General features: G+C 37.7%; 2 protein-coding genes across 2 annotated transcripts in view; one reads left to right on the top strand and one right to left on the bottom strand.

Annotated features, from left to right (window-relative positions):
• The window catches only part of ACTL6A (actin like 6A), a 27,848-nt gene extending 5,251 nt beyond the window's left edge, over window positions 1-22,597 (top strand). Inside the window, exons 2-14 of the mRNA XM_088838914.1 lie at window positions 3,671-3,747; window positions 3,910-4,084; window positions 8,033-8,133; window positions 8,729-8,826; window positions 13,889-13,983; window positions 14,274-14,380; window positions 14,476-14,565; window positions 15,978-16,039; window positions 16,415-16,529; window positions 16,678-16,758; window positions 18,837-18,932; window positions 21,159-21,245; window positions 22,457-22,597. Of these exons, the coding sequence (XP_088695040.1) occupies window positions 3,671-3,747; window positions 3,910-4,084; window positions 8,033-8,133; window positions 8,729-8,826; window positions 13,889-13,983; window positions 14,274-14,380; window positions 14,476-14,565; window positions 15,978-16,039; window positions 16,415-16,529; window positions 16,678-16,758; window positions 18,837-18,932; window positions 21,159-21,245; window positions 22,457-22,537 (1,265 nt within the window). The 3' untranslated portion in view covers window positions 22,538-22,597. The remainder of the gene's footprint in view (window positions 1-3,670; window positions 3,748-3,909; window positions 4,085-8,032; window positions 8,134-8,728; window positions 8,827-13,888; window positions 13,984-14,273; window positions 14,381-14,475; window positions 14,566-15,977; window positions 16,040-16,414; window positions 16,530-16,677; window positions 16,759-18,836; window positions 18,933-21,158; window positions 21,246-22,456) is intronic.
• MRPL47 (mitochondrial ribosomal protein L47) overlaps window positions 22,456-25,080 on the bottom strand; it is a 16,480-nt gene continuing 13,855 nt past the window's right edge. Inside the window, exon 7 of the mRNA XM_088838919.1 lies at window positions 22,456-23,432. Coding sequence (XP_088695045.1) covers window positions 23,309-23,432 — 124 coding nt within the window. The 3' untranslated portion in view covers window positions 22,456-23,308. The remainder of the gene's footprint in view (window positions 23,433-25,080) is intronic.

Raw genomic sequence — 25,080 nt, 5'->3', positions numbered from 1 at the left:
GACAAAAGTCAGTATAGTCAAAGCTATGGTTTTTCCAGTAGTCGTGTATGGATCTGAGAGTTGGACCTTTAATGAAGAAGACTGAGCACCGAAGAATTGATGCTTTCAAACTGGAGTTGAAGACTCTTGAGAGCCCCTTGGACTACAAGGAGATCAAATCAGTCAATCCTAAAGGAAATCCGTCCTGAATGTTCACTGGAAGGACTGATGCTGAAGCTGAAACTCCAGTACTTTGACCACCTGATGTGAAGAGCTGACTCATTGGAAAAGATCTTGATGCTGGGAAAGGTTGAAGGCAGGAGGAGAAGGGGGTGACAGAAGATGAGATGATTGGATGGCATCACTGACTCAAAGGACATGAGTTTGCACAAACCCTGGGCGATAGTGAAGGACAGGGAAGCCTGGCATGCTCCAGCCCTTATGACTGAATAACAGCAGGACTTAAGCATATGAATTTTAGGATGAAGCAGTTCATCCTCTATCGTTGTCCAAGGGTCCATGACACAGAAGAGGTTAAAAGCCCTGGTGCAAGGTAAAAGGTTGATCCTTGAGAGCAGAAGTAGAAAGTTTTGGTTAACCAAGTGATTAATTCATTTAGTTAGGATATTTCTTTACCCAAGAGTATTCTGGTTAATTGAAGTCTTAGAGTTTACCAATTCATGTTCATTGGAATACTACTTTACCTACTGTTTATACTTAAATTTACATGCTGTGGTGAAAATAATTGCAGTATACTGCTTTTAAGGGCCTTTTCTTTAAGACAAAATAATTTGGATCAGAGATTGTGTAGAAAAAAGTTGATTACTTTGAGAAGTGTGACAAATGCAGAAGATTCCTTTCAAATTAGAAATAAACAGGTGGCTCTTCATTTTATTTCAATAAAAATGAGGTTACTTTGCTGTAAAGAAACCTCTGAACTGTGATAATTGTAGTGTAATAATCTTTATTTTAAAACTGATTATTTTAGTTTTTGAATATTTAATATTAAAAATAAAATTTATGTAAGTTTGTATGTGATACTTCTGTATTCACTGCTGAGATTAAATAAATGTAATATTTTGTCATATTTGCCTCAGATATTTTATGAAATAAGATGTTGTTGATATAGATTCCTCCTCTCGGCTTCCTTAGAGGTAACCAGTGAGCTGAAGTTGGGATGTAATATTCCCCAACCCTATGCATATTTTTATACTTTTATTAAGTGTGTGTGAATCCATAATGAATTAAGTAGTATTAAAATATGTGTGCATAGTAACTAGGTTTATAAAGTAATTCTTTTGAGATTTATCCATGTTGGTACATGCAGATCTGGACTATTCACTTTTAACTGCTATGTATCAATAGTAAATATATTCACTGTATGAATAAGGAAATAAGTTTATTTCCCTACTGAGAGACCATTTAATCTACCTTTTCCTGCAGCAAGCAGTGTGATGATAATTATAACACCAATACACTTATGTGCTTATTAAGTACCAGGTGTTGTCCTAAGTTCTTCCATACTTCGAGCATCCACTGAGAAACTGTTAACACACATTTTACATATGAGGAAATTGAGGCAGAGAGGTTGGTAAATCACCTGAGGTCACATATATAGCTAGTGAGGGTTCCTGTACATGTCTACTCATGATATACGTGAGAGAGTTTCTCTAGAGAAGATATAAGTATAATTTCTATGTATGCACATTTTCAACTTCAGTCGCTCAGTCGTGTCCGACTCTCCGCGACCCCATGAATCACAGCACGCCAGGCCTTCCTGTCTATCACCAACTCCCGGGGTTCACTCAAACTCATGTCCACAGAGTCGGTGATGCCATCCAGCCATCTCATTCTCTGTCGTCCCCTTCTTCTCCCGCCCCCAACCTTTCCCAGCATCAGAGTCTTTTCCAGTGAGTCAACTCGTCGCATGAGGTGGCCAAAGTATTGGAGTTTCAGCTTTAGCCTCAGTCCCTCCAATGAACATCCAGGATTGATCTCCTTTAGAATAGACTGGTTGGATCTCCTTGCAGTCCAAGGGACTCTCAAGAGTCTTCTCCAACACCACAGTTCAAAAGCATCAATTCTTCGGCGATCAGCTTTCTTCACAGTCCAACTCTCACATCCATACATGAACACGGGAAAAACCATAGCCTTGACTAAACGGACCTTGGTTGGCAAAGTAATGTCCCTGCTTTTTAATATACTATCAAGGTTGGTCATAACTTTCCTTCCCAGGAGTAAGCGTCTTTTAATTTCCTGGCTACAATCAGCATCTGCAGTGATTTTGGAGCCCCCAAAAATAAAGTCTGACACTGTTTCCATGGTTTTTCCATCTATTTCCCATGAAGTGATGGGACCAGATGCCATGATTTTTGTTTTCTGCATGTTGAGCTTCAAGCCAACCTTTTCACTCTCCTCTTTCACTTTCATCAAGAGGCTTTTGAGTTCCTCTTCACTTTCTGCCATAAGGGTAGTGTCTTTGCATATCTGAGATTATTGGTATTTCTCCTAGCAATCTTGATTCCAGCTTGTGCTTCTTCCAGCCCAGCGTTCCTCATGATGTACTCTGCATAGAAGTTAAATAAGCAGGGTGACAATATACAACCTTGACATACTCCTTTTCCTATTTGGAACCAGTCTGTTGTTCAATGTACAGTTCTGACTGTTGCTTCCTGACCTGCATACAGGTTTCTCAAGAGGCAGGTCAGGTGGTCTGGGATTCCCATCTCTTTCAGAGTTTTCCACAGTTTATTGTGATCCACACAGTCAAAGGCTTTGGCATAGTCAATGAAGCAGAAATAGATGTTTTTCTGGAACTCTCTTGTTTTCTCCATGATCCAGCGGATGTTGGCAATTTGATCTCTGGTGCCTCTGCCTTTTCTAAAACCTGCTTGGACATCTGGGAGTTCACGGTTCACATATTGCTGAAGCCTGGCTTGGAGAATTTTGAGCATGACTTTACTAGTGTGTGAGATGAGTGTAATTGTGCAGTAGTTTGAGCATTCTTTGGCATTGCCTTTCTTTTGGATTGGAATGAAGACTGACCTTTTCCAGTCCTGTGGCGACTGCTGAGTTTTCCAAATCGGCTGGCATATTGAGTGCAGCACTTTCACAGCATCATCTTTCAAGATTTGAAATAGCTCAACTGGAATTCCATCACCTCCACTAGCTTTGTTCGTAGTGATGCTTTCTAAGGCCCACTTGAGGTCTTGGTCCCTGTCTCCTGTACAATGTCACGAACCTCCGTCCAGAGTTCATCAGGCACTCTATCAGATCTAGTCCCTTAAATCTATTGCTCACTTCCACTGTATAATCATAAGGGATTTGATTTAGGTCATATCTGAATGGTCTAGTGGTTTTCCCTACTTTCTTCAATTTCAGTCTGAATTTGGCAATAAGGAGTTCATGATCTGAGCCAGTCAGCTCCTGGTCTTGTTTTTGCTAACTGTATAGAGCTTCTTCCATCTTTGGCTGCAAAGAATATAATCAATCTGATTTCAGTGTTGACTATCTGGTGATGTCCATGTGTAGAGTCTTCTGACTTGCTATATTTTAATTAAATAAGTCTTTAAGGCGTATTTAATACTAGGTTCAAAGTAGTAGTAACATGAATATGAGCATATTAAGTAGTCTTTAATTTTCATATGGTACTTGTAAGTTGTTAATGTTAGTTATCTTTTCATCTTTTCAGATGAAGTTGGAGCCCTTGTTTTTGACATTGGATCCTATACTGTGAGAGCTGGTTATGCTGGTGAAGACTGTCCCAAGGTCAGTGTAATGTTAGAGTTAATTGGACATACAGGAGCCATTCATGCAGAGTTAAATTCACGCAGAAAGTCTGACTCAGATCTGGTAAAAGACATTAGTTGGTGGGAAATGACTCCTTGATGAAAGCATGTAAAACTTGTAAATCATGTTTTTGACTTCCAGGTGGATTTCCCTACGGCTATTGGTATGGTGGTAGAAAGAGATGATGGAAGTACGCTGATGGAAATCGATGGTGATAAAGGCAAACAGGGCGGTCCCACCTATTACATAGATACTAATGCCCTGCGAGTTCCGAGGGAGAACACAGAGGCCATCTCACCACTGAAAAATGGGATGGGTACGATGTTTTTTCCTATGGGTTTGATTATAAATGTAGAGTATGTGTAGTATATTTCAGATATAAAGCAATGGCTGCTTATAAGTTGAACATCAACTATCTTCTTGTTTTTATTCCATGAACTGATGTTCTAGGCATTGAGAATACAAAGATGCATAAAACGTGTTTCTTTTCCTAAGAAACTTGTAGGTATAGAAGCTAGATGTGTGTATATAAATATAACTGTGTTTGATAAGCAGTGGGGTTACAGAGGAGAAATATTTAACTCTATGGGGGTCAGAGATGGTTTTCACAAGGGAGGTAACTGTGCTGAATCTTGATCACGGAATAAGAATTAGCCTGACTGACAAGAATGGGTAAAGCAGAGCAACCAGCATGTGTGAAGAGATGGTATTGTTGGAGAAACTTACATGTTTAGAAATGTCGTAAGTTAAGTATGGCTATAATAGGCGCATTAGGGCCGGTTACAGGAAAGGCAGGCAGAGAGCAATCATAAAAGGGCTTGTAATGCCAGGAGTATATTAAGCAGGTAACTGAAATGTTACCCCAAAGGAATTTTTAAACAGAAATGTGCAACACTCATATATGCCAACTGGAAAGATTATTCTAACAGTAATACATAGGTGTGATTGGAGGGAGATATTAGAAATAGGAAGATCAATTAGGGAGGTGAGTCCAAATGAGAAATGAAGAGGTTTTAAATTTTAACACTGATGGCAGAGATCCTGAGGTGACTGTCTGAGATACCCAGGACAAATGGTACTAAGAGTTTAAACTTTCAGAAGTTTAAAAAAAAGTTTCCTAGATATTTGGAGTTACTGAATAAGGGGTACCATGCACTAGGGAAGGAGCAAGTTTTATGGTCTTAAAAAGCAAATGTCCACTATCACTCTCAGGTCCAGTTATTTGCTAAAAGGATTCACAAGATTCAGCATGTAGTGGTACCCATAGCTAAGATTTATTATGCCAAAAGGATACAAAGCAGAGTTGACAAAAGGAAGAAAAGGGCATGCAGTGAAGTCCAAAGGAAATCACCGCAAGCTTCCAAGAAGAGCTTACATGTAGTCATAAAGGATGTGCTTAAACCTGCCAACAACGAGGAACATGTGTGTGTGGTCTATTGTGCGTGCTCGGTTATGTCCAACTCTTTGTGACCCCATGGACTGTAGCCTCCCAGGCTCCTTTGTCCATTGGATTTCCCAGGCAAGAATACTGGAATGGGTTACCATTTCCTTCTCCAGAGGCTCTTCCTGACCCAGGCATTGAACCTGCGTCTCTTGAGTCTCCTGCGTTGGCAGATAGTTTCTTTATGACTGAGCCACCTGGGAAATCGATGGTCTACTAAAGGAGCACATTAAAGACTTGGCACCCTGCTTCACACTTGAAGTATAGCTGTATTATAAAGACAGACAATAGCAAGTGTGATGAGGATATAGAGAAACTGAAACCTCCATATCTATTTCTGGGAGAGAACATAAAATAGTGCAGCAGCTTTGAAAAATAGTTTGACAGTTTCTTAATAGGTTAAATATAAATTCACCTTATAATCCAAACAGTTCCACTCCTAGTTATCACTACAAGAGAACTGAAACCTGTGTCCACACAAATACTTAAATGCAAATGTTCATAGCAGCATTATCCCTATTAACTGAAAAGTGGATATAGTCCAGAGTACATCATTGGATGAATGGGTGTACACAGTGTGCTATATCCATAGAATGAAGTATTAATACTGTTTGACAATAAAAGAAACGAAATAACTGATACACGTCAAAATATCAGTTGGGTTTTGATGAACTCCAAAAGCCTTATGCCAATTGGAGGAAATCAGATGCAAAATTCCACATAATGTGGAATCATTTACTCTTAATATGGAATGACCAGGAAAAGCTAATTTATACAGACAGAAAGTAAAGTAGTTGTTTGGGGCTGTGGATATTATGAGACATGACTGTTAAAGGGCATCCAGTTTCATTTTGAGGTGATAGAAATATTCTAAAATTATGTTGTAATATGAGTCATACAACTGTGTAGCTTTATAGAAGAAAATCTCTTCTTCATTGTACACATAAAATTCATGTTATGGAAAATTATATCTCTATAGAACTGTTAAAGAACTGGAAGGATATTTTTTGTTAAAATATTTTATTTCTTATATTATCCTGATACTTGGAATAAAGAACTGTCTTTTGGATTCAGAAAAAAAGGACTCATTACCCATGGTTTTTATTGGTGACTGGTCATGTAGGTACCTTGTGCCCAACATGTTCCAAAACCCCAGACTCCCAGTATAAACCACACTGTTTGCATAAATGGTTTAGGCACAGTGAACTACTCTTATTTGGGGAAAGTTTTATATCAATGTAGGAAACTGTTTACCAGACAAGTTCCCAGATGCCAGCCAAGGATCAGCCTTGCAAGCAGGCTTTCTCAGGTTTGCTAAGTTAAGTCTTTCTGCATAGCAAGTGAGTTTATTAGTTCAGAGTGTTTGAGTATAGATGTTGGTTTAATAAGCAAGTGAGAATGATTTTAAGACATGGAATTGATTTTTTTTTTTTCTCCACCCAGAAAGAGTTTGGGATGTGAAAACAGGATTGAGGGTGAGATTCCTTATGGAAACTTACTCTGTATTTAACCAGTAGAGGGCCTGTGAAGGGAAATGAGATGAACAGTTAGAGAAGTAGAAGTAGAAGAACAGTTAGAGAAGTAGGAGAAAATTCAGGAGAACACCAAGAAAAGAAAAACTTCTAGAAGTAAAGAAGTCCAGTGAGTCTCAGTGTTCTTAACTGTGGCATTGAGACTTATACTAAGAGGGGGAAAGAGAAGTTAAAGCTATAGAGGAAATGCCTTGACCAAAATACCCCATTCTGGACTTTTTCTGGTCTGCCTGCCAGTCACAGGGGACGCGGGTTCAATCCCTGGTCCAGGAAGGTTTCTCATGCTGCAGGGCAACTAAGCTCACGTGATGCGGCTACTGAAGCCCGTGCACCCTAGAGCCTGTGCATCTGCACAGTGAGATGCCTGAGCACTGCAGCTGGAGAATAGCCCCTGCTCACCAAAAAGAGAGAGAGCCCGTGGTAGCAACGAAGACCTAACACAGCCAAAAAAAACAAAACAGTGAATTTAAAAAAAAAAACCTCATCCTGATAGGCCTATAAAAATTTAATATGGTGTGCAAATGATGCCATTTCTTTTTGGTCTGTGGCAGGAAATGTTTGTAAACTCTTGAGTCAATGGTGTCAGTAATTTAGAGAGGTCAAATGAGATTTCAGATCCAAAGGATCCACTGGATTTGCCTGTGAGAAGATCATTAGTGACTTACGTGAGCAGTTTCAGTGTAATGTTTTAATGGAAAGCAAATTAAAAACATACTCTTCTTTAAATTTTTTATAATGTCTTTATGTCTTTTTTCATACAGATTGTAGCTGTTAGCTCCAAATCATGCAATTCTGTTTCCTTTTATAATTTGAATTGTGTTTTGGGCTTTATAGTTAGTACTTAACCGAATACTATTTATTTGGTATTTTAGATCTGTTCAGTTCAGTTCAGTTCAGTCGCTCAGTCGTGTCCGACTCTCTGCGACCCCATGAACCGCAGCACGCCAGGCCTCCCTGTCCATCACCAACTCCCGGAGTTCATTCAAACTCATGTCGATCGAGTCGGTGATGCCATCCAACCATCTCATTCTCTGTCATCCCCTTCTCCTTTAGATACCTTAATTTTATCTGGGTCAGGTCTAGGGGTTATTGTACTGTTGGGGCTTGAGGAGCCATATCTAGAAGACAAAGCTAATGTCTGTATGAAGTACTGTTTTATGAGGTAGAGCTGTAAAATAAGTCAATTCTGTACGTTAAAGTATTAGTGCTAACCCATTAGAAAGTGTCTCAGAAGATGCTGTATTCATCTTCAACTAAGTATTGTTATTAAGTTATTTATCTTATATTCTAGTTGAAGATTGGGATAGTTTCCAGGCTATTTTGGATCATACCTACAAAATGCATGTCAAATCAGAAGCCAGCCTGCATCCTGTTCTCATGTCAGAAGCACCGGTAACACAAACTTTTTCAAATTTTCTAGGTTGTTTTTTTACTCATTTTACTCTTTTTCTTTAAAGAGGTATAGAAATTCATATTTTGAAAATGAGGGAAAGGGGGATTATTTTTTAAATACTCTTACAACTTTTATTATTTCAATAATAAAAATACTCAAAGAACAACAGTAAAGCACCCTAGTGGGTTCTGGTGGTTATTTATCTATTTTTTTCCAGGAATTTAATATCTAATTTCCTTTGACTGCTTCCCATTTTGGTTCATGAATTGTCCCTTATCCCTCAAGGGCAGTGTCTATCTGCTTTTATACTCAATCTTAGGAGTGACTAGATTCACTCTTAAGATTTAATACTTCATGAAAATCTGTAGTTTCTAGAATTCATAGCAGGAATTTTACTTTTCAAATAATAAACTTCGTTAAATTTATTACAAATACATAAGAGATAAATGTAAAGATATTATTATGAAGATTTTCCATGGTACTTTTAATGTTTTACATTTTTGTTAATACAGTACTGAAATGAATTTTGAGATAAATCAGCATTTTAGTTTTTAAACAATAAGTAATTTGCATTTCTTTTTCCCTCCTCTCAAGTGGAATACCAGAGCAAAGAGAGAGAAGCTGACAGAGCTAATGTTTGAACACTACAATATTCCTGCATTCTTCCTTTGCAAAACTGCCGTTTTGACAGCGTATCCTTGAAAAAGTAATACTCAGCTTCTCTTCATTAGTAACTGTGGTGCTGCTAAAGGTGGTGTGCTCAGCAGGAAGACAGGAGTCAGTTCTTGCTTGTCAGAAGAGGGGGCTTTTCCCCACTGCTTTTTAGATACCTTTCAGTATTTCTTACTGGAACTGATGTGCATGAAAGTGAGAGAGGGAGATGGGAAAGAAACACTCATATTCTGCCCATTAATTTAACAAAGTTTTTTAAAAATTGTGTTTTTAGAAGGGGAATGTGAAGAGAAGGCCTAGGTGAGTTCAAAAAGTGTCCTTTCCTTCCTCCTCTCCAATACCTGAGAAAAGTGGAAGTTGTCTGTAAATTCATTTAAGATTTAATCGCCAGATATTTTTTATGAGCATTTAAGGGACAGACAAGGAAATATGTCCTGACCTCAAAGAATAATGTAATATTCTTGTTGAAAACTACATAACAGATTTAAATAGTACTTCAAAATAGCACTGGCAAAAGTCATAAAGAAGTACATGATTCATTTGAATTTTTCAAATAGCAATTATAATTCAGTGGAGGAAGATTGAAGCCTTGTAAAGAAAAGAGAATTTGGGACTTCCCTGGCAATCAGTGGTTAAAGACTTTGCATTTCCAGTGCAGGGGACATGAGTTCAATCTTTGATTGGGGAACTAACATCCTGCATGCCATGTAGCGTGCCTGCCTACCCCCCACCCCCCAAAAAAGTGAGGGAATTTAGTTGCAAGGTGAAGGGGAAGGAGTCCTATATTTAGAGTTCAAGTAACAGTGCTTATAAACTGATCTTGAATTAGGTACTTAAGATCAGCCTCACCTTTTACACATTTATCCTGTGAACCTCCCTGGATTGCTGTAATATTCAAGTGAATTTTATATGTGTGAGAATCACTGTGGTAGCTGTAATCTAACATTTGTCTGTCGTGCTGTGTCTTGGAGATGACTTTAGCAAAAGTGTGGAAGTGGAAAGGGTAAGCGTTCTTCACAGTGAGTTTAGAGTTGAAGATTTATATTCAGCTTTAGTGAGAGTTGTAAAAATAGTTTAGGTCAGACTGTGGAAACCTAGCATGTTGTACTTTAAAATGTGAACTTTAGACTCGAGAGAACCATTGCAGGTTTTGAGTAGAGGATGGAGAGCACTAGCAGACTCACTGTGTGCATTATCTCATTTAATTTTCCTAGTCACCCTGTCAGGTGTCAGAGTCAAAATAAGCAGACTGGTCCCAGTCCACAGCTTGAAAATGGCAGTTACGAATTTGAACATAAGATCTGTTCGGCTGCTTCCTTACAAGGAGTATGTAAACGGAATTGGCATTGTTTTATTTTTTAACTGTTTATTATAGAAAATTTCTTATATAAAAGAAGATAGAACATTACATTGAACTGCCATGTGCCCATCACTCAGGTTCAATCATTTTCAACACAAAGCTAAGTTGTATTAGCTATACAACCATATCCATTCCCCCCTCCTTCCATGGTTTTGAAATAAATCCCAGACATTAAGCATGTCTCTCTAAAAGATTTCACAATGTCTTTAAACAAACAAAAAAAATACAGCCACAATTTATTTAAAAACAAACAAAAAACATATTTGAATTGGTACCCAAACAACAAGGATCATACACTATATTTGTTTGATGTGTCCCTTGGGTCTCTGGTCTAGATTATCAGACTCATCCCCTGCTTTTTTCCGTCTTGGAAGTAGACTGTCCTGTAGAATTCCTCACATTTCTGGCTTTTGTTGACCGGTGTTTTTTACTGTGTTCTTCTAGCCCAGTGGTTCTCAGACTTTTATACCTAGAGCTTTTATTTATGTGGATCATATCGGGATGTATTTGCCATATTAGTAATTAAACTTAAAAAATTATATTTGCTTATTTTAAGTAAATTAATAATAAGCCAGTTTCATGTTAATGTAAATAAAATATTTTAATGACAACTGTTTTCCAAAACCAAAGGTATTAATAAGAAGAGTGACTTCATTTTGCAATTTTTCAAATCTCTTTAACATTGGACTTAATAGCAGAAGTTGGATTCTCATATCTAGCTTTTGCATCTAGTCTGCTGTGTATCATATATGACATAGCCTCTGGAAAACTCTCTTGTACATTCATGAGAGAATGACAGTGAAAAGGGCAAATAACAGTTTCGTATTATTCTAAAGATGTTTTGACTTCTCAAGCATGTCTTGGGATTCTTATACACTTTAAAAAATTACTGGGGGCCTTCCGTGGTGGTCCAGTGGTTGAGAATTTGCTGCCAATGCAGGGGACACAGGTTTGATCTCCAGTCCGGAAAGATCCTACATGCCACAGAGCAATTAAGTCTGTGTGCCACAACTGCTGAGCCCTTGTGCTGCAGCTACTGAAACCTGTGTGCCCTAGAGCCCGTGGTCCGCAACAAAAGCCACCGCAGTGAGAAGCCTGCACGCCACAATGAATAGCCCCCGCTCACCACAACTAGAGAGCCTGAGCGCAGCAACCAAGACCCAGCTCAACGAAAAATAATATATAAATAAAATTATTAAAAAAACAAGACACTGGAAAAGTGCAAGAAAAAGTACTGAGGATGCCACAGAGCTTTTGTTTTTAGTTATAGCTATCAATATTACTGTTTAAGAATTTAAAACTAAGACTTCTTTTAACATTTTCTTATTTTTAAAAAAAAAAGAATAGATACATTAATGTCAACACAAGTAACAGTTTTATGAAAAAGATAACTGTTTTCCAAAACAAAAATGTTAGTGAAAAGATTAATGTTTGTTTTATCTGACTTAACTGATAGCTGGCTTCTCATCTGCCAGCCTCAGGCTCTGCACTCCTGACACCTTAGTTTGAGAGGCTGGCTTGAGCTAGCTGTCTGCTGGCCGAGCTGCATACTTGTGGAAAATTCATTTAGTTACAAAGGTAGCAAAATCATTGGTGCCTCTCATTTTTGAAGAATGCATTCCTCTCCTGTTCGCTCTGCATTTTATTGGTCCCCCTGAAGTCCTGCACTTGAATAGTTCAGTTGTCAACCAAACATTTGGGTAGATTTTATACTCAGGTTTTGTGTTTTGCCCATTCTGTGGTTCTCTTGCTTCCAGAGTTTCTACCTTTAATATCCAGCTTTTCTTTCCAGCCCTGAACTCCTCTCTGTAGACTCAGGTGGTAAGGCTGCAGTTCTTCACTGCTTTCTTGAGCCGTAGCCTGGAAGCTGGGAAGCACTTTCAGGCGAGGAGGCCGCAGACTTGTAGTTCTTACTCTTTCCAGTTGCAGTTTCATGAGAATTAGTTTTGGCTGAATTTTGACTACTTTTAAATACTTTCCAGTGTTTTGAAATGGTCACTGAAAGTAATTTGTCCAGATTTTAGAATTGTCATCTTTAGGAGGGCTTACATACTTTTAGTCTGGTGTTACTGTATCACTTTGTACTAATAGAGATAAACTTAGTGTTTATGTATATAGTCTGCCAGAGAGCAGTGAATAGCAGTAATAGCAAAGATAAATTATTAACCTACCTTTCTGGCCATTTATTCTCAGACATCTTTCCTCTGTTCATTGCTGCCCATGCCTTGGTTTTCTGCTCTTAGTCTTTCATCTCTCTTGACATGTTCTTTCTGATTTAACTATTTCCTTGGCTTCAGATACCAGTTATACACTGACCAATTCCAAATCATATCTGTATCCCAGATCTTTCTTGTGAGCTCCAGGCCCATGTCCAGCTGCCTACTGGAACCTTTTCTATTAGTTATTTGTTTAAGCACTTTAAACTCAGTATATCAAAAATTGAATTCATCTTCTCTCCCATCAAATTTATTCCTTCTCCTTTGTGTTTTATCTTACTCTCAGTTGTCTAGACCAGAAATCTTTCTCATTAACCTTCAGATTAAGTAGTAATCAAGCCCTGTGTATTATCCAGCCTCCCCTGACTCCAGTCCAAACCCACGAATCCATTTATTTCTCTGTGTACTGACATTGTAGGAGGTGTAGCCCTTCCTCTTGCCCATTCTTCACACCGCAGCTCTAATCATCTTTGTTAATTGCCAACCTGCTGATGTAAGCCATAATCATTTCCCACAGTCTTGCCTTTCTCATTCTTTCAGGCGCTGCTGAACTGCTCTGCACTTCCCTGACCTCTTCCCATGCTCTCTTGCCTCCTGGCCTTCCCACATGTTTCAACTCTTTGCCATGCCCCGCTCCTCAGCTTTTACTTGGGTTTCCTAGGGACGGGTTATACTCCTTTATACTCTCCCAGGGCATTCTGAACTGTTCTTTGTATAGCTTTATTGATCTCCTCTTCACTAAACAGGATATCTTTCAGGGCAGAGACAGCTTTGGTTCACCCCTTTGTGTTTTCTATGCTTAAGGAATGCTAGTAAGAGACTGCTTCCCTTCTTTATTGAGCACCAGACTCATCACTAGGCACACAATAGATGCTCAGTAAATGTTGGATGACCCAGTGAATGGCTGTACGCCTAAATGTTGGTTTGTGATGTTCATGTCATGTAGGCCTTCTGTAGCACAGAACTGTGGAAAATGGGATAAATTCTGTCTGCTGATATTCACTGGCTGTTGAATCTACCTGGAATAGCTCTTCGTATTGAGCTGGGAGAGATGATAACTGCCACTCAGCTGCCAAACTGCTGAAATGGTTCTTTAATCCTGTGTGAGAATGGTTTTAGTTTTTAGCTCAGATGGCACAGCCTCCCACTGTTCTTACCAAGTTTCTGTAGATTTTGTTAAATGCTTCTCAGTTTGTTGGAAGCCCTTTTGATCTCTGCCAGAGACTTTGAATAATTGTGCTAATTTTGACCAGCTTAACAGATGTCTCTCTCTAGGATAAAGGTTTCTCTGACTTTCTCATACCACCATTCTGAAAGCCCTGCCTATTATTTTTTTTTTAAAACCAGAGTTATTATTTGATACCAACTTTCATCCCTCTGTTTACTTTAACACATTTTTAAGCCATGATCCACATTCTAAAAATGCCTTAATAAAAACCTTCCCTTTACAGATAAACATTATTTTATGAACCTTGATACTTTCTTTTCCTTAATGCTTTAAACTAGATTTGCTAATGGTCGTTCTACCGGGCTTATTTTGGACAGTGGAGCCACTCACACCACTGCAATTCCTGTTCACGATGGCTATGTTCTTCAGCAAGGTAAGTTTTTAACCAGGGTGCACTGAGGACACAGATCATGAAATAAAGCAGTGACTTGGGCTGTCAAAGTTGTTTCCAAGTCATGTGTTTTTTTAGAGTTTTTTTTTTTTTTAAAAAATCTGTAGTATATAGTGTATATTTAAAACTGATATGTGGCTTCATTCATGCTTGGAGGATAGTTCCCTTAATTCTACTTGAAAAAAATTAATTGTGTAAAAACACAGGAAATTCATCCCAAGGAGCTTGGATGGAATGCTTTCTTACTGAGTCTTTTGTAATCTGTTTCATAGGCATTGTGAAGTCCCCTCTTGCTGGAGACTTTATCACTATGCAGTGCAGGGAACTCTTCCAAGAAATGAATATAGAACTGATTCCTCCATATATGATTGCATCAAAAGTAAGTGATGATTGAATTTTATTTCTGGGGCTTACCTTCAACTCCGCACCCCCATGTTGTGAACTCTTAACCTAGCACTTGTTCTTGGCACTTAGGAAGCTGTTCGTGAAGGGTCTCCAGCAAACTGGAAAAGAAAAGAGAAGCTGCCCCAGGTTACCAGGTCTTGGCACAATTACATGTGTAATGTAAGTAATCATGTTCTCTTCACAAAAGCATTATATAGGCTGTAAGTCTTTGAACAGAGTATGAGCACTTTATATTTTCAAACTTATATTTTTAATGATATTTGCAAACAAAATTAATAACTTTTGGCCAGGGCTTGGGGAAGTGTATGCTTTTCATGCTTGTCAGATATCAACAAACTACTCTATATTCACTTGGACTACTATGGTGAGATCTGAAAGGAGCTTTTGGGTAAAAGAAACCCAGTTGGCTCCGTTAACATTTTCTTTCCTAAACTTGAGTCAGCTATATCAAAAAACGTATTATTGTTCATAGCAAGGAGCCAGTGAAAGGTTTTCTTTACTGAAAATCCATCTCTGACCATGAATACTGACGGGGGAGAGGTTAGTAAAACAACCTCTCACACCGCCATATGCATTCTTTTTATTTTAAAAAAAATATTTATTTATGGCTGTGCTGGGTCTTTGCTGCTGCACTGACTTTTCTCTAGTTGTGACGAGCAGGGGCTCTCTTCATTGTGATGTGTGGGCTTCTCATTGCAGTGCCCTTTCCTGTTGTGGAGCACGGGCTTTAGGGTGTGGTGGCTTCAGTGGTTGTGGCTTGAAGGTTCTAGAGCACAGGCTTGGTAGTTGTACGGGTTTAGCTGCTTTGATACATGTGAGATCTTCCCAGATCAGGGCTCAAACCTGCGTCTTCTACATTGGCAGACAGATTCTTTACCACTGAGCCACCAGGGAAGCCTAATATGGCAGTGATATAACATATTTGACAAGTTTTTTACACCCAAAGATAAAGATTTTTTGTGGGTGTTCGATACAAGGAAAAATTGTGAAGATGATTAATAATTGTACCTAGACCTTAAGATTTTTCCTTAGCAGCTCAGAGGTCCTATGTATTTCACTGCATGTTTTGTAACTTTTATACTGTCAGTCATTAAAAGTTCCATAAGATACAATGTATATGCATTTTATGTATGCATATTCAGTTAATGAAGTCTTGCTTTTAAACTTATTTTAAAGGGAACAACAGTAAATCAACTATATTCCAATAAAAAATTTTTTAAGTAAAAGTTTTATTATGCAGAACTGTGTTACAAGGGTTTCCACTTATTTTTATCTCATCATTTTGTTCCATAACAGTTGTAATTTAAATGTTATATAATTTAGTTTGTAATACAAGTGTTTAGAATTAGGTTTCTTGAAGCTCAGAGTCCTTGGCTGGGTAGATTTATACCCTTAAAATGAGTTAGCCATCCAGGAATGTGGTCCAGTTTCATTAAGAAAAATGTTTGGGATGGGAAAGGGAATGAAAAAAAAAAAGAAAAATGGTTTGAAAATAATGTTATGAAAGTATAGATTACAAAGACAAATCTCAATAATCTTGTTTCTTAACCTTTTTTTTTTTTAATTCATAGTGTGTTATCCAGGATTTTCAAGCCTCAGTACTTCAAGTATCAGATTCAACTTACGATGAACAGTATGTTTTCTTGTTTTTTTTTTTGTACAAGACTTAAAACTTAAACTGTATACTTCATATATATATATAAAAACTAAATCAATTTGCTATACACCAGAAACTAACACAACATTGTAAATCAACTATGCTTCAATTTAAAAAAAAAATGTATATTTCATATAAATGAGGAGAAATTGGTTTACTTAAAAATTTGTAGAATATGCTTAACTGGTCTAAAGATAAAAAGTTAAATACTGAATAACATTTTGAAAGAAAATAAGATTTTACCACTCTGCTTTCTTACAAGCTGATGATTCCTCAATATTGTTTATAATAGTTTGTAATTCTGAAGAGGATGTGTTTGTCTGTGTTTAATATTGTCTGATACACTTTCAGAGTAGCTGCACAGATGCCAACTGTTCATTATGAATTCCCCAATGGCTACAACTGTGATTTTGGAGCAGAACGGTTAAAGATTCCTGAAGGATTATTTGACCCTTCCAATGTAAAGGTATAAAAGTTTATTTCATAATCAGCTTGGTTTTTTCCTTTAAAGATCTCTTGTAATTACAAAAGCTAAATAAGACTATAAACTTTTTTGGATGTGCTTTGTGGTTTGAAGGTCTTCTGTGTGACTGCTGGTTTCTGTTTTGTTGTAGGGGTTATCAGGAAATACAATGCTGGGCGTCAGTCATGTTGTCACTACAAGTGTTGGAATGTGTGATATTGATATCAGACCAGTAAGTGCCACTCTCGTTTATGGCATAAGGGTATCTTTTAGGGCAAACCAATGCCCCCGGTGTTTATAATTGCCATCATTTTTTTTAAGTTGGCAACTTTGGCCACTGACTCTGACGTCCATTTTATGAAAGAATATGTAAAAAAAATGAAATTCTACTAGAAAAGGGAAAACGCAAAACTCAAAAGCTGTTGTGTCCAATGTAGTTAGCTTTTGGCCACATATGGCAGTTCAACTAAAATGACTAGAAATTTACATTTCAATTCTTCAGTTGCACGAGCCACATTATAAATGTAGCTAAAACATTTTCATCAGCACAGAAAGTTCTTTTGGACTGTGCTGGTCTAGAGATTTTCTAAAATGCGACAAACCAAACTATATTAGTGGTTTTTAAGGAGATCAGTCCTGGGTGTTCATTGGAAGGACTGATGCTAAAGCTGAAACTCCAATACTTTGGCCACCTCATGCGAAGAGTTGACTCACTGGAAAAGACTCTGATGCTGGGAGGAATTGAGGGCAGGAGGAGAAGGGGACGACAGAGAATGAGATGGCTGGATGGCATCACCAACTCGATGGACATGAGTTTGAGTGAACTCCGGGAGTTGGTGATGGACAGGGAGGCCTGGCATGCTGCACTTCATGGGGTCGCAAAGAGTCGGACACGACTGAGCAACTGAACTGAACTGAATGTATAGTTTTACTTTTTAGGAAGGTGTGGTTTAAATTATGTAACTTTTACATGGAGATTAGATGTAAACTTCGTATTTTTTGTACTTTGCCAAGGCTTTTATTTTTTTTCATCAGTTTATTTCTTGCCAAGTTTTAAGGACTGACTCCATATTCTGTACCTCTTCCCTGGTGGCTCAGATGGTAAAGAATCTGCCTACCAATGCAGGAGACCCAGGTTCAATGCCTGATTCGGGAAGATCCCCTGGAGGAAGAAATGGCAACCCACTCCAATATTCTTGCCTAGGAAATCCCATGGACACAGGAGCCTGGTGGGCTATAGTCTATGGTGTCACAAAGAGTTGGACACAACCCTATATTCTATACCATGCTATTAGATAGACCATATCTTATTTAAACCCTAGATTTTAGTTTGTAGCCAACGCGTTACCTCAGTTTTTTAGTTCCTTCATTTGCTTAGAGCTTAGTGCTAATAGTTAAGGTTATATAGGCATTTGGAATACATTTTTTTTAATATGGAATAAATTTTTAAAATATGAACTTTTAGCCACTAAAAAGGTAGGCTGATATTTAACTTTCTGACGAATACATGCAAATTAGAGGTAAATGTACTCATTTGGGCTTCCCGGGTGATGATAGTGGTAAAGAACCTCACCTGCCAATGCAGGAGATGTTCAGTCCCTGGGTCAGAAAGAGATCAGAGCAAGCCACTCCATTATTCTTGCCCGGAGGATCCCATGGACAGAGGAGCCTGGTGGTTTACAGTCTCTGGGATTGCAGAGTCAGACACGCATGAAGCAACTTAGCACATATACTCCTTACTACTAGGAATTTGTTTTTGATGGAGGAAGCTTTAGCATATGGATTTTGAAAAAGGTCATCCCTGCAGAAGAGAAAGGTAGCAGTCATTTTGGCCAGGACTATTGTCAGAGTATGTATTGTCCACCATAATCTGTTCAATTTTAAATGCCATAGCTTCTAGATGAGAACTCTGAGATGATGTAATTAGGAAATAAACTTCTTAAGTACTGGCTGCTATCTGCCAAAAAATTACGATTGGATTTTAGAATAGCTGCCTTAAATTAGTGGTTCTTAAACTTTAATACACAAAAGAATCATCTGGAGAGTTTTAAACAAACCAACAAAAAACTTTTCCTAGACTCCATCCTCAGAAATTTGTATTTCATTGCCCTCAGCACTGGTGTTTTAAATGCTCCCTAAATGAGTCAAATGTGCAGCCAGGGTTGAGAACCACTGGATTAAACTACTTGGTCTGTGTAGAAGTAAAAAATTTAAAAAGTGAAAACTGTAGTGGAACACATGGTTTTATCTGTAGTTGTGTTTAAAATAGTTGGAAACATTTGGAGCTCATTTATTTTTGTTTCATTCCAGGGTCTCTATGGGAGCGTGATAGTGGCAGGAGGAAACACGCTAATACAGAGCTTTACCGACAGGTTAAACAGAGAACTGTCTCAGAAAACACCCCCAGTAAGTTGTGTGTGTTCTTCAGTGGTATTTTTCAGTCATATATATCCTCCTACTGGTGGAAAATCTATGTAGATACAGTTTGTTTTTCAGTAGATTGATGGTATCTTATGTGTGCCTGGTATAGTATTAATACTCCTTATTAATAAAATTTTTCTAGATGACACCTATTAGTTATTCCCATTACTCCCCACTACTATTTGAATCTTATTTTATTCATTGATTCCATACTTAAGTGCCTAGTCTGCTAGGCACTAGGGATAGAAAAGATAGTCCCTTCCCACCAAGGGCTTAGTCAGCTAGGAGGGCTAAATCTGCAAAAAAAAAAAAAACCTGTAATGTGCTAAGTGGTTCAGTATGTCATCAGCCAAGCACTCTGGAGTGTCAGAGGAAATCCTGAAGAGCTGTTTCAATGAATGAGTTTAGTTGGTTGACAGTTTATGAAAGAATATCTAGGTGAAATATGTGCAAAAATATGAAGGGAAGAGGGTATATTCTAACATTTTGAAGTAGTTGGCTTGTATTCTGGATAGAAGTGGGGCGTGCTATATGGCTGGAAAGATGAATGCGGTGGTGTATTATGTCTTAGGGCTGCTGTAACAAAGTGCCACAAAGTAGATGGTTCAAAACAACAGAAATGTATTACCTCTCCGTCTGGAAGCTAGAATTCTGAAATCAACATGTTATCAGGGCCAAGCTTTGAAACCTACAGAAGAGAATTTTTCCTTCCCTCTTTCCGTCATCTGATGATTTGCCAACAATCCTTGGCGTTTCTTGGGTTGCAGTTATAGCGCTTTAGTGTCTATCTCCATCATCATATGGCATCCTCCCTTGTGGATCTGTCCTCTTCTCAACGACTGTTTCTATATTAGGTCACATTCACAGGAACTGGGGATTATCAACATACCTCTTTGGAAGATACAGTTCAACCCAGAAAGATAGGCACCAGTCATGTCACTTACATAGCAAATTTACAGGGTAAAATCTGGCAGAGGACTGAATAGCTTTTATGTTTTATTAAAAACATCCCTTGGTACACTATGATAACTTTCAAAGGGATAGAAGAATCTGGTTTAGAGAGAAGGTAGTGTACATGGTACATTACTAACAGAGGAAGTTTTAGATTTTTAAACATCCATCAAGTTTTTTGTAAGGTATTCTGCAATAAGTATTACATTTTTAAAAATTTATTAGAGGCCCTAACAGAATCTATAGAATCTGTGTATTTGAATATTTTACATATGCCACAATCTTGGAGATACAGACTCATCTGGAATATACCTTGATTATAGTACTTTAGATTTCATAGAAAGTCCTGGAATAATGAATATAGACATGGGCTGTCCAAGGTCTGATGAAGACCAGGTAGATGCTCTCCTTGTCTTTTAGGAAGCAATTAAAATTTAATTCATTGTAATAGGATTTGACCAGTTCCTCACCTACAAGACCCTGTGTTCATCCCTTCTGCTCCCAGCACCCCTCCTTCCCATTCTCCATACTCCACCCCTGCTGCATGCACAGACTCAAACTGAATGTTCATATATAGAGTAACTGGTAAGTATCAACAACCTGAGAACTATCCCCAGAAGCAAATTCCTAGGTAAAGAGATCTCTCCATACAGGAAGTGAGATAGGGGTAGTGCTGAGCCATAAAACCATGTTTATCGAGAGGGTGTTCAAGTGTAACAGAAACACTAATCTGAAAAGAAAGCAGTGTGAATAAACTTCCCTGGGTCTGACATCTGCATTTTGATTTGGATGGGGGCAGGAAAGAATGGGAGGAGGGGGTGAACCAAGATAGCACAAAGATAGCACGAAGGCCCAAAGAATAAGTTAGAAAGTTGAGGAGGACTGCAGAAAGGGCAGCTAGTTGGGGTAATAATTATACTTGGTGTTGATAAAATGAAATAATATATGAAGCACTTAGAACACTACTTGATATATAGTAAGTGTTCAAGTACATATTTGCTGTTTTAAGATGAAATTCTGTATACTCTCTAGCATGCAGTTTTCTAAGGTTTATATAATTTATTACACAGGACAAAGTACTTTAAAATCCTATACAGTAGTTCAACCTATGCCTATTATTAACCTAGCTACTACAAAATAATCATGTATAATTAGTGCTTGAACCAGAGCCACTAAGAAGTCATCAAAATTGAATTTCCTAAGTTGAGGCCCTTGTTCTATTTGATCACACTAATACTTATTCTTCCTTTTCTGTTTTAGAGTATGCGGTTGAAACTGATTGCAAATAATACAACAGTGGAACGGAGGTTTAGTTCATGGATTGGTGGCTCCATTCTAGCTTCTTTGGTTAGTAAACTACTTTGCAAAATAGTTTAAGATTCTTATTTAACTTGAATGTATTACTTAAAATACTAAATTTAGTAAAAAGACTAAAATAATTCCTGTGCATCATTTACCTTTGCATTTTGTATCTATCACATTTGTAGAGGACCTGATGCTAGTCTTACCTATTCTGAAATGACAAAAATGCCTCATTGCCTTATTAGTGGGTATTGTCAGTCTGATTACAGTTTCCCTCTCCAAGGCGGGAATCTGTTAACTTATCCATGCCTCTTCTAACAGTACTCATATTGGCACTGGTCAGGACTTATCTGCAGCCCACTTAAAATTAAATCATTCTTCTTAGATTCTGGTTGCTCCCTGGCCTATTGCTGAGGTAGAGGTCAGGAATTGGTTCCTGGGGCAGATGGTGAAGTCATGGTATTGAGGTTTGCATGTTGCTTGGACTGGCTTCCTACCTTGAAATCAGGAGGAAATTCTTGCACTTACCTGTATCCTAAATTTAGAAAATTTTCCCTTCACCTCAGAGCAGCCAAAGTAAAGGAGTACTTACACTAAATATTTTTAAAAGCTATTAACTATTAAATGTTTTTAACTGCCCATTTATATATTTCTGGTCTATGTTTTATTTCTAGCCTCTTAGTAGATCTTAGTTCAAAACTGAATACGTACAAATCCACTGAATAATCACAGGGAACGGATTTCTCCTGCTTACACGTCTTAATAGGAATGTGGTCCAGGACCCTTCCTTCTCTGGTCATTTTCCTCCTTTCACCTTCTGTTTATTTTGTATAGTGCATGTGTACTGTCGTTTGTGTACTTGCCAAACTTTATCCTAGTCTGAGTTCTAAATGTTACTGTTAATCAAATGCTAGAACACTGCATAAATACTGTACTAGGATCAAGCCTTCCAACAATTTCTGTTGTTGCCGTTAACCAAGCAATCATAGCTAAACTCTTCCTTCATCTTCCTTTCCCAGCATTTTCTAAGTCCTAAAGACAGTATAGAAAGATTTAATATCCTATGTAAACTTAGGTAAGACTAAATAGTGTCTTTGGGTATTCTAGAGGAGGGCAGAAATAAGAAGGGTGTAATTTGAGTACTATTTGGGGAGAGGTATAAGAGCTCTTAAAAGATTCAGAATTGTGAAAATGAAGATATTAAATTTATTCCCAATAGAAAGGTACATATATATAATTTTTCTTTCCTTTCACAGGGTACCTTTCAGCAGATGTGGATTTCCAAACAAGAATATGAAGAAGGAGGGAAGCAGTGTGTAGAAAGGAAATGCCCTTGATAAGTTCCCAAACCTCTACCTTCTATGTCACCTTACGTTTCATAGCTTTAGTATACTCAGGAAAAGAACAACCATCTTTTGTAGAATGTTTATACATTTTTGCATATTTCAATTCCACTTAAATTTTTTAAGGCTTTAACTGGTTCTATAAATTAAAATAAGTTTGTGCTTTCCTTGAAATGCACTTATTCTTATTACAAGCATTTTATAATTTTGTATAAATGTCTATTTTCTCTAAATATTTTGCTTTCAGTAAAATGCTTTCCAACTCTGTTTAGTATATTACCAGTGGATTGGTAGAATTGCTTTTTATTGACTAGTAAAACTTATTGCCTATGCTTTTCACATTAGGCTTTTAAAATTAAATAAAAATTACTAGCCATTCCAGAAATTTTTTTGTGTTTATCATTGTATCCACTGTTTATTTAAACAGAATTCATAGCTCCTTCATATCTAGTAACAACAGTAGTTAAAGTTACCTGAATTCCAAAATTACCTTCTTGCCTATTTGTTATAGCAGTTGGTATCACTTGCCCACTCTAAGATGCAGGCAGTTAATTAAAGTCTGCTTAGACACAGAATTTATAAAATGGAAATTTAATCTGAACTTTATATCTGATTTTGACCACTTCCAAAATTAGCATGCCATAATAACTCTTAAAACAGTGGACAGTCCTTTGACTAAAACCACAAGTTATTTATAAACCACTTAGTATTTACTTTTGTATGTAATCCAAGAAAAACAAAATAGTAAATTATGGTTAAGATGTCTTAGACAGCACTTGACTTCTGGGCTTCAGAAAGATGTGGAAACTTTCTCTGAAGAAACTTTTCTTTCTTTCGTGCTAAACTTATCTTCCTTGCTTTGATGCGGGCTTGTTTCTCAATTCTCAATCTAGGAAAATAAAAAGCATAACAGCAATTTATACAAAATGATTTCCCTGTTACTTGGTACTGTCAACGTATGTCCAAATCAATTACTTAAAGACCTCAATCATGCCAGTCTCTGTATTAGGTGTGTCATGTTTATTATTAAACTTGAATAACCATTGTAAACCTACACAAGTCAAAGATAAGCATCAGGTCTGGTGGTTTAAGACTGTGCTTCCACTGCAGGTTCGATCTGGGGAACTAAGATCCCAAATGCCATTTGGTGCGGCCAAAGAAATTGATTGCATCTATAAACCTACACTAATTCTCTTTGCTACTTTCTGACTGGAAAGTAAGAACAGATCTCATGAGTCTGCAACAAATTGGGCTTTCTCTTTTATTTTAGAAATAATGTAATTTTATTGAATACATTAGATTTTTTTTATGTCCTACATCCTGAGACATTTAGAAACGCCCTAATTCCAAATAGCACCCAGACCAGCATCATTTCCCCTATGCTGAGAGAATAAAACCATGCTAAGAAATGATGCTTAGTGCTCGTTGGACTTGCCACTGAGTTGGCCTCTACCTATCAGCATCCTGGGGCATTAGGCCTTCATGCCTCAGCTAAAATGTTGACCTCTAGAGTCATTTTGAAGTCATCAAAATTGCAAATGATAAATCCATGGATACCAGGCCTCTACTGTATTTAAACTGAAATACAATGCAATTAAGGTATTGAATTTCAACTGCCATACAACAATGAAAATCAGCCACAACTATACATATCCCTGCCCTCTTGAGACTCCTATGCAAGGTTTACTATTCTTGAGAATGTTCAATAATTCAATTTGATGAAGACAGATTGCACTTAGGGCAGAAACTGAGAGTAGAAAGGACAAATTCTGGAGACACTCTTGCAGGAAGTTAAATCACTGAATATAAAGCTTTTCTAGGAACTAGTGGAGGTAACAGAATTCCAGATAAGCGATTTAAAATCCTAAAGGTGATGCTGTTAAAGTGCTGCACTCAATATGTCAGCAAATTTGGAAAACTCAGCAGTGGCCACAGGATTGGAAAAGGTCAGTTTTCATTCTGATCTTGAAGAAGGGCAATGCCAGAAAATGTTCAAACTACCGTACAATTGTGCTCATCTCATATGCTAGCAAGGTTATGCTTTTAAAGGTCCTTTTTTCATTATGGAAACAAGCTTTGGGAGGAAAAAATTAGTCTTTAAAAGAATTAATGCTGAAAGGTGGCTGCATTATCTAAGGCAGTTGTTAAAAGCTGTGGTTCTTGTGCTGCTTGGATTTTCCCCTTAAATTTCCAGCTGTTTTTCTGCCTTGAATTCTGATCTGTAGCACCTTTAGCCAGTAACCGGGCAATTTTCCCCACCTTGTTTCTGCAGCCACAACCCTGGATGTTAAGTGGCACCCTGACTCCAGAAAGCACACACTGGCAATTCTTTTCCCATTCAATTTTAATTCCGGGGATTAAAATTTTTCTCAGGCTTCCGTCTGTTTTTGGATGTGGATCCAGTGTTTTCAAATAGCTGTTTCTAAAAATCTTGTTTTTATAGTTCTCAACTTGTAACCATTTCACTCTTCACCCAGGTAACCACTTCACTCCTCTACTACAACAGAAGCCCCATTTCTCCCTGTTCAATAACAAAC

This window comes from Moschus berezovskii, chromosome 1 (assembly GCF_049115385.1).
Source record: "Moschus berezovskii isolate FMDL1 chromosome 1, NW_MosBer_1.0, whole genome shotgun sequence".
NCBI lineage: Eukaryota > Metazoa > Chordata > Mammalia > Artiodactyla > Moschidae > Moschus > Moschus berezovskii.
The sequence above is the reverse complement of the archived record's forward strand: the minus strand, read 5'-3'. Positions and strand labels throughout refer to the sequence as shown.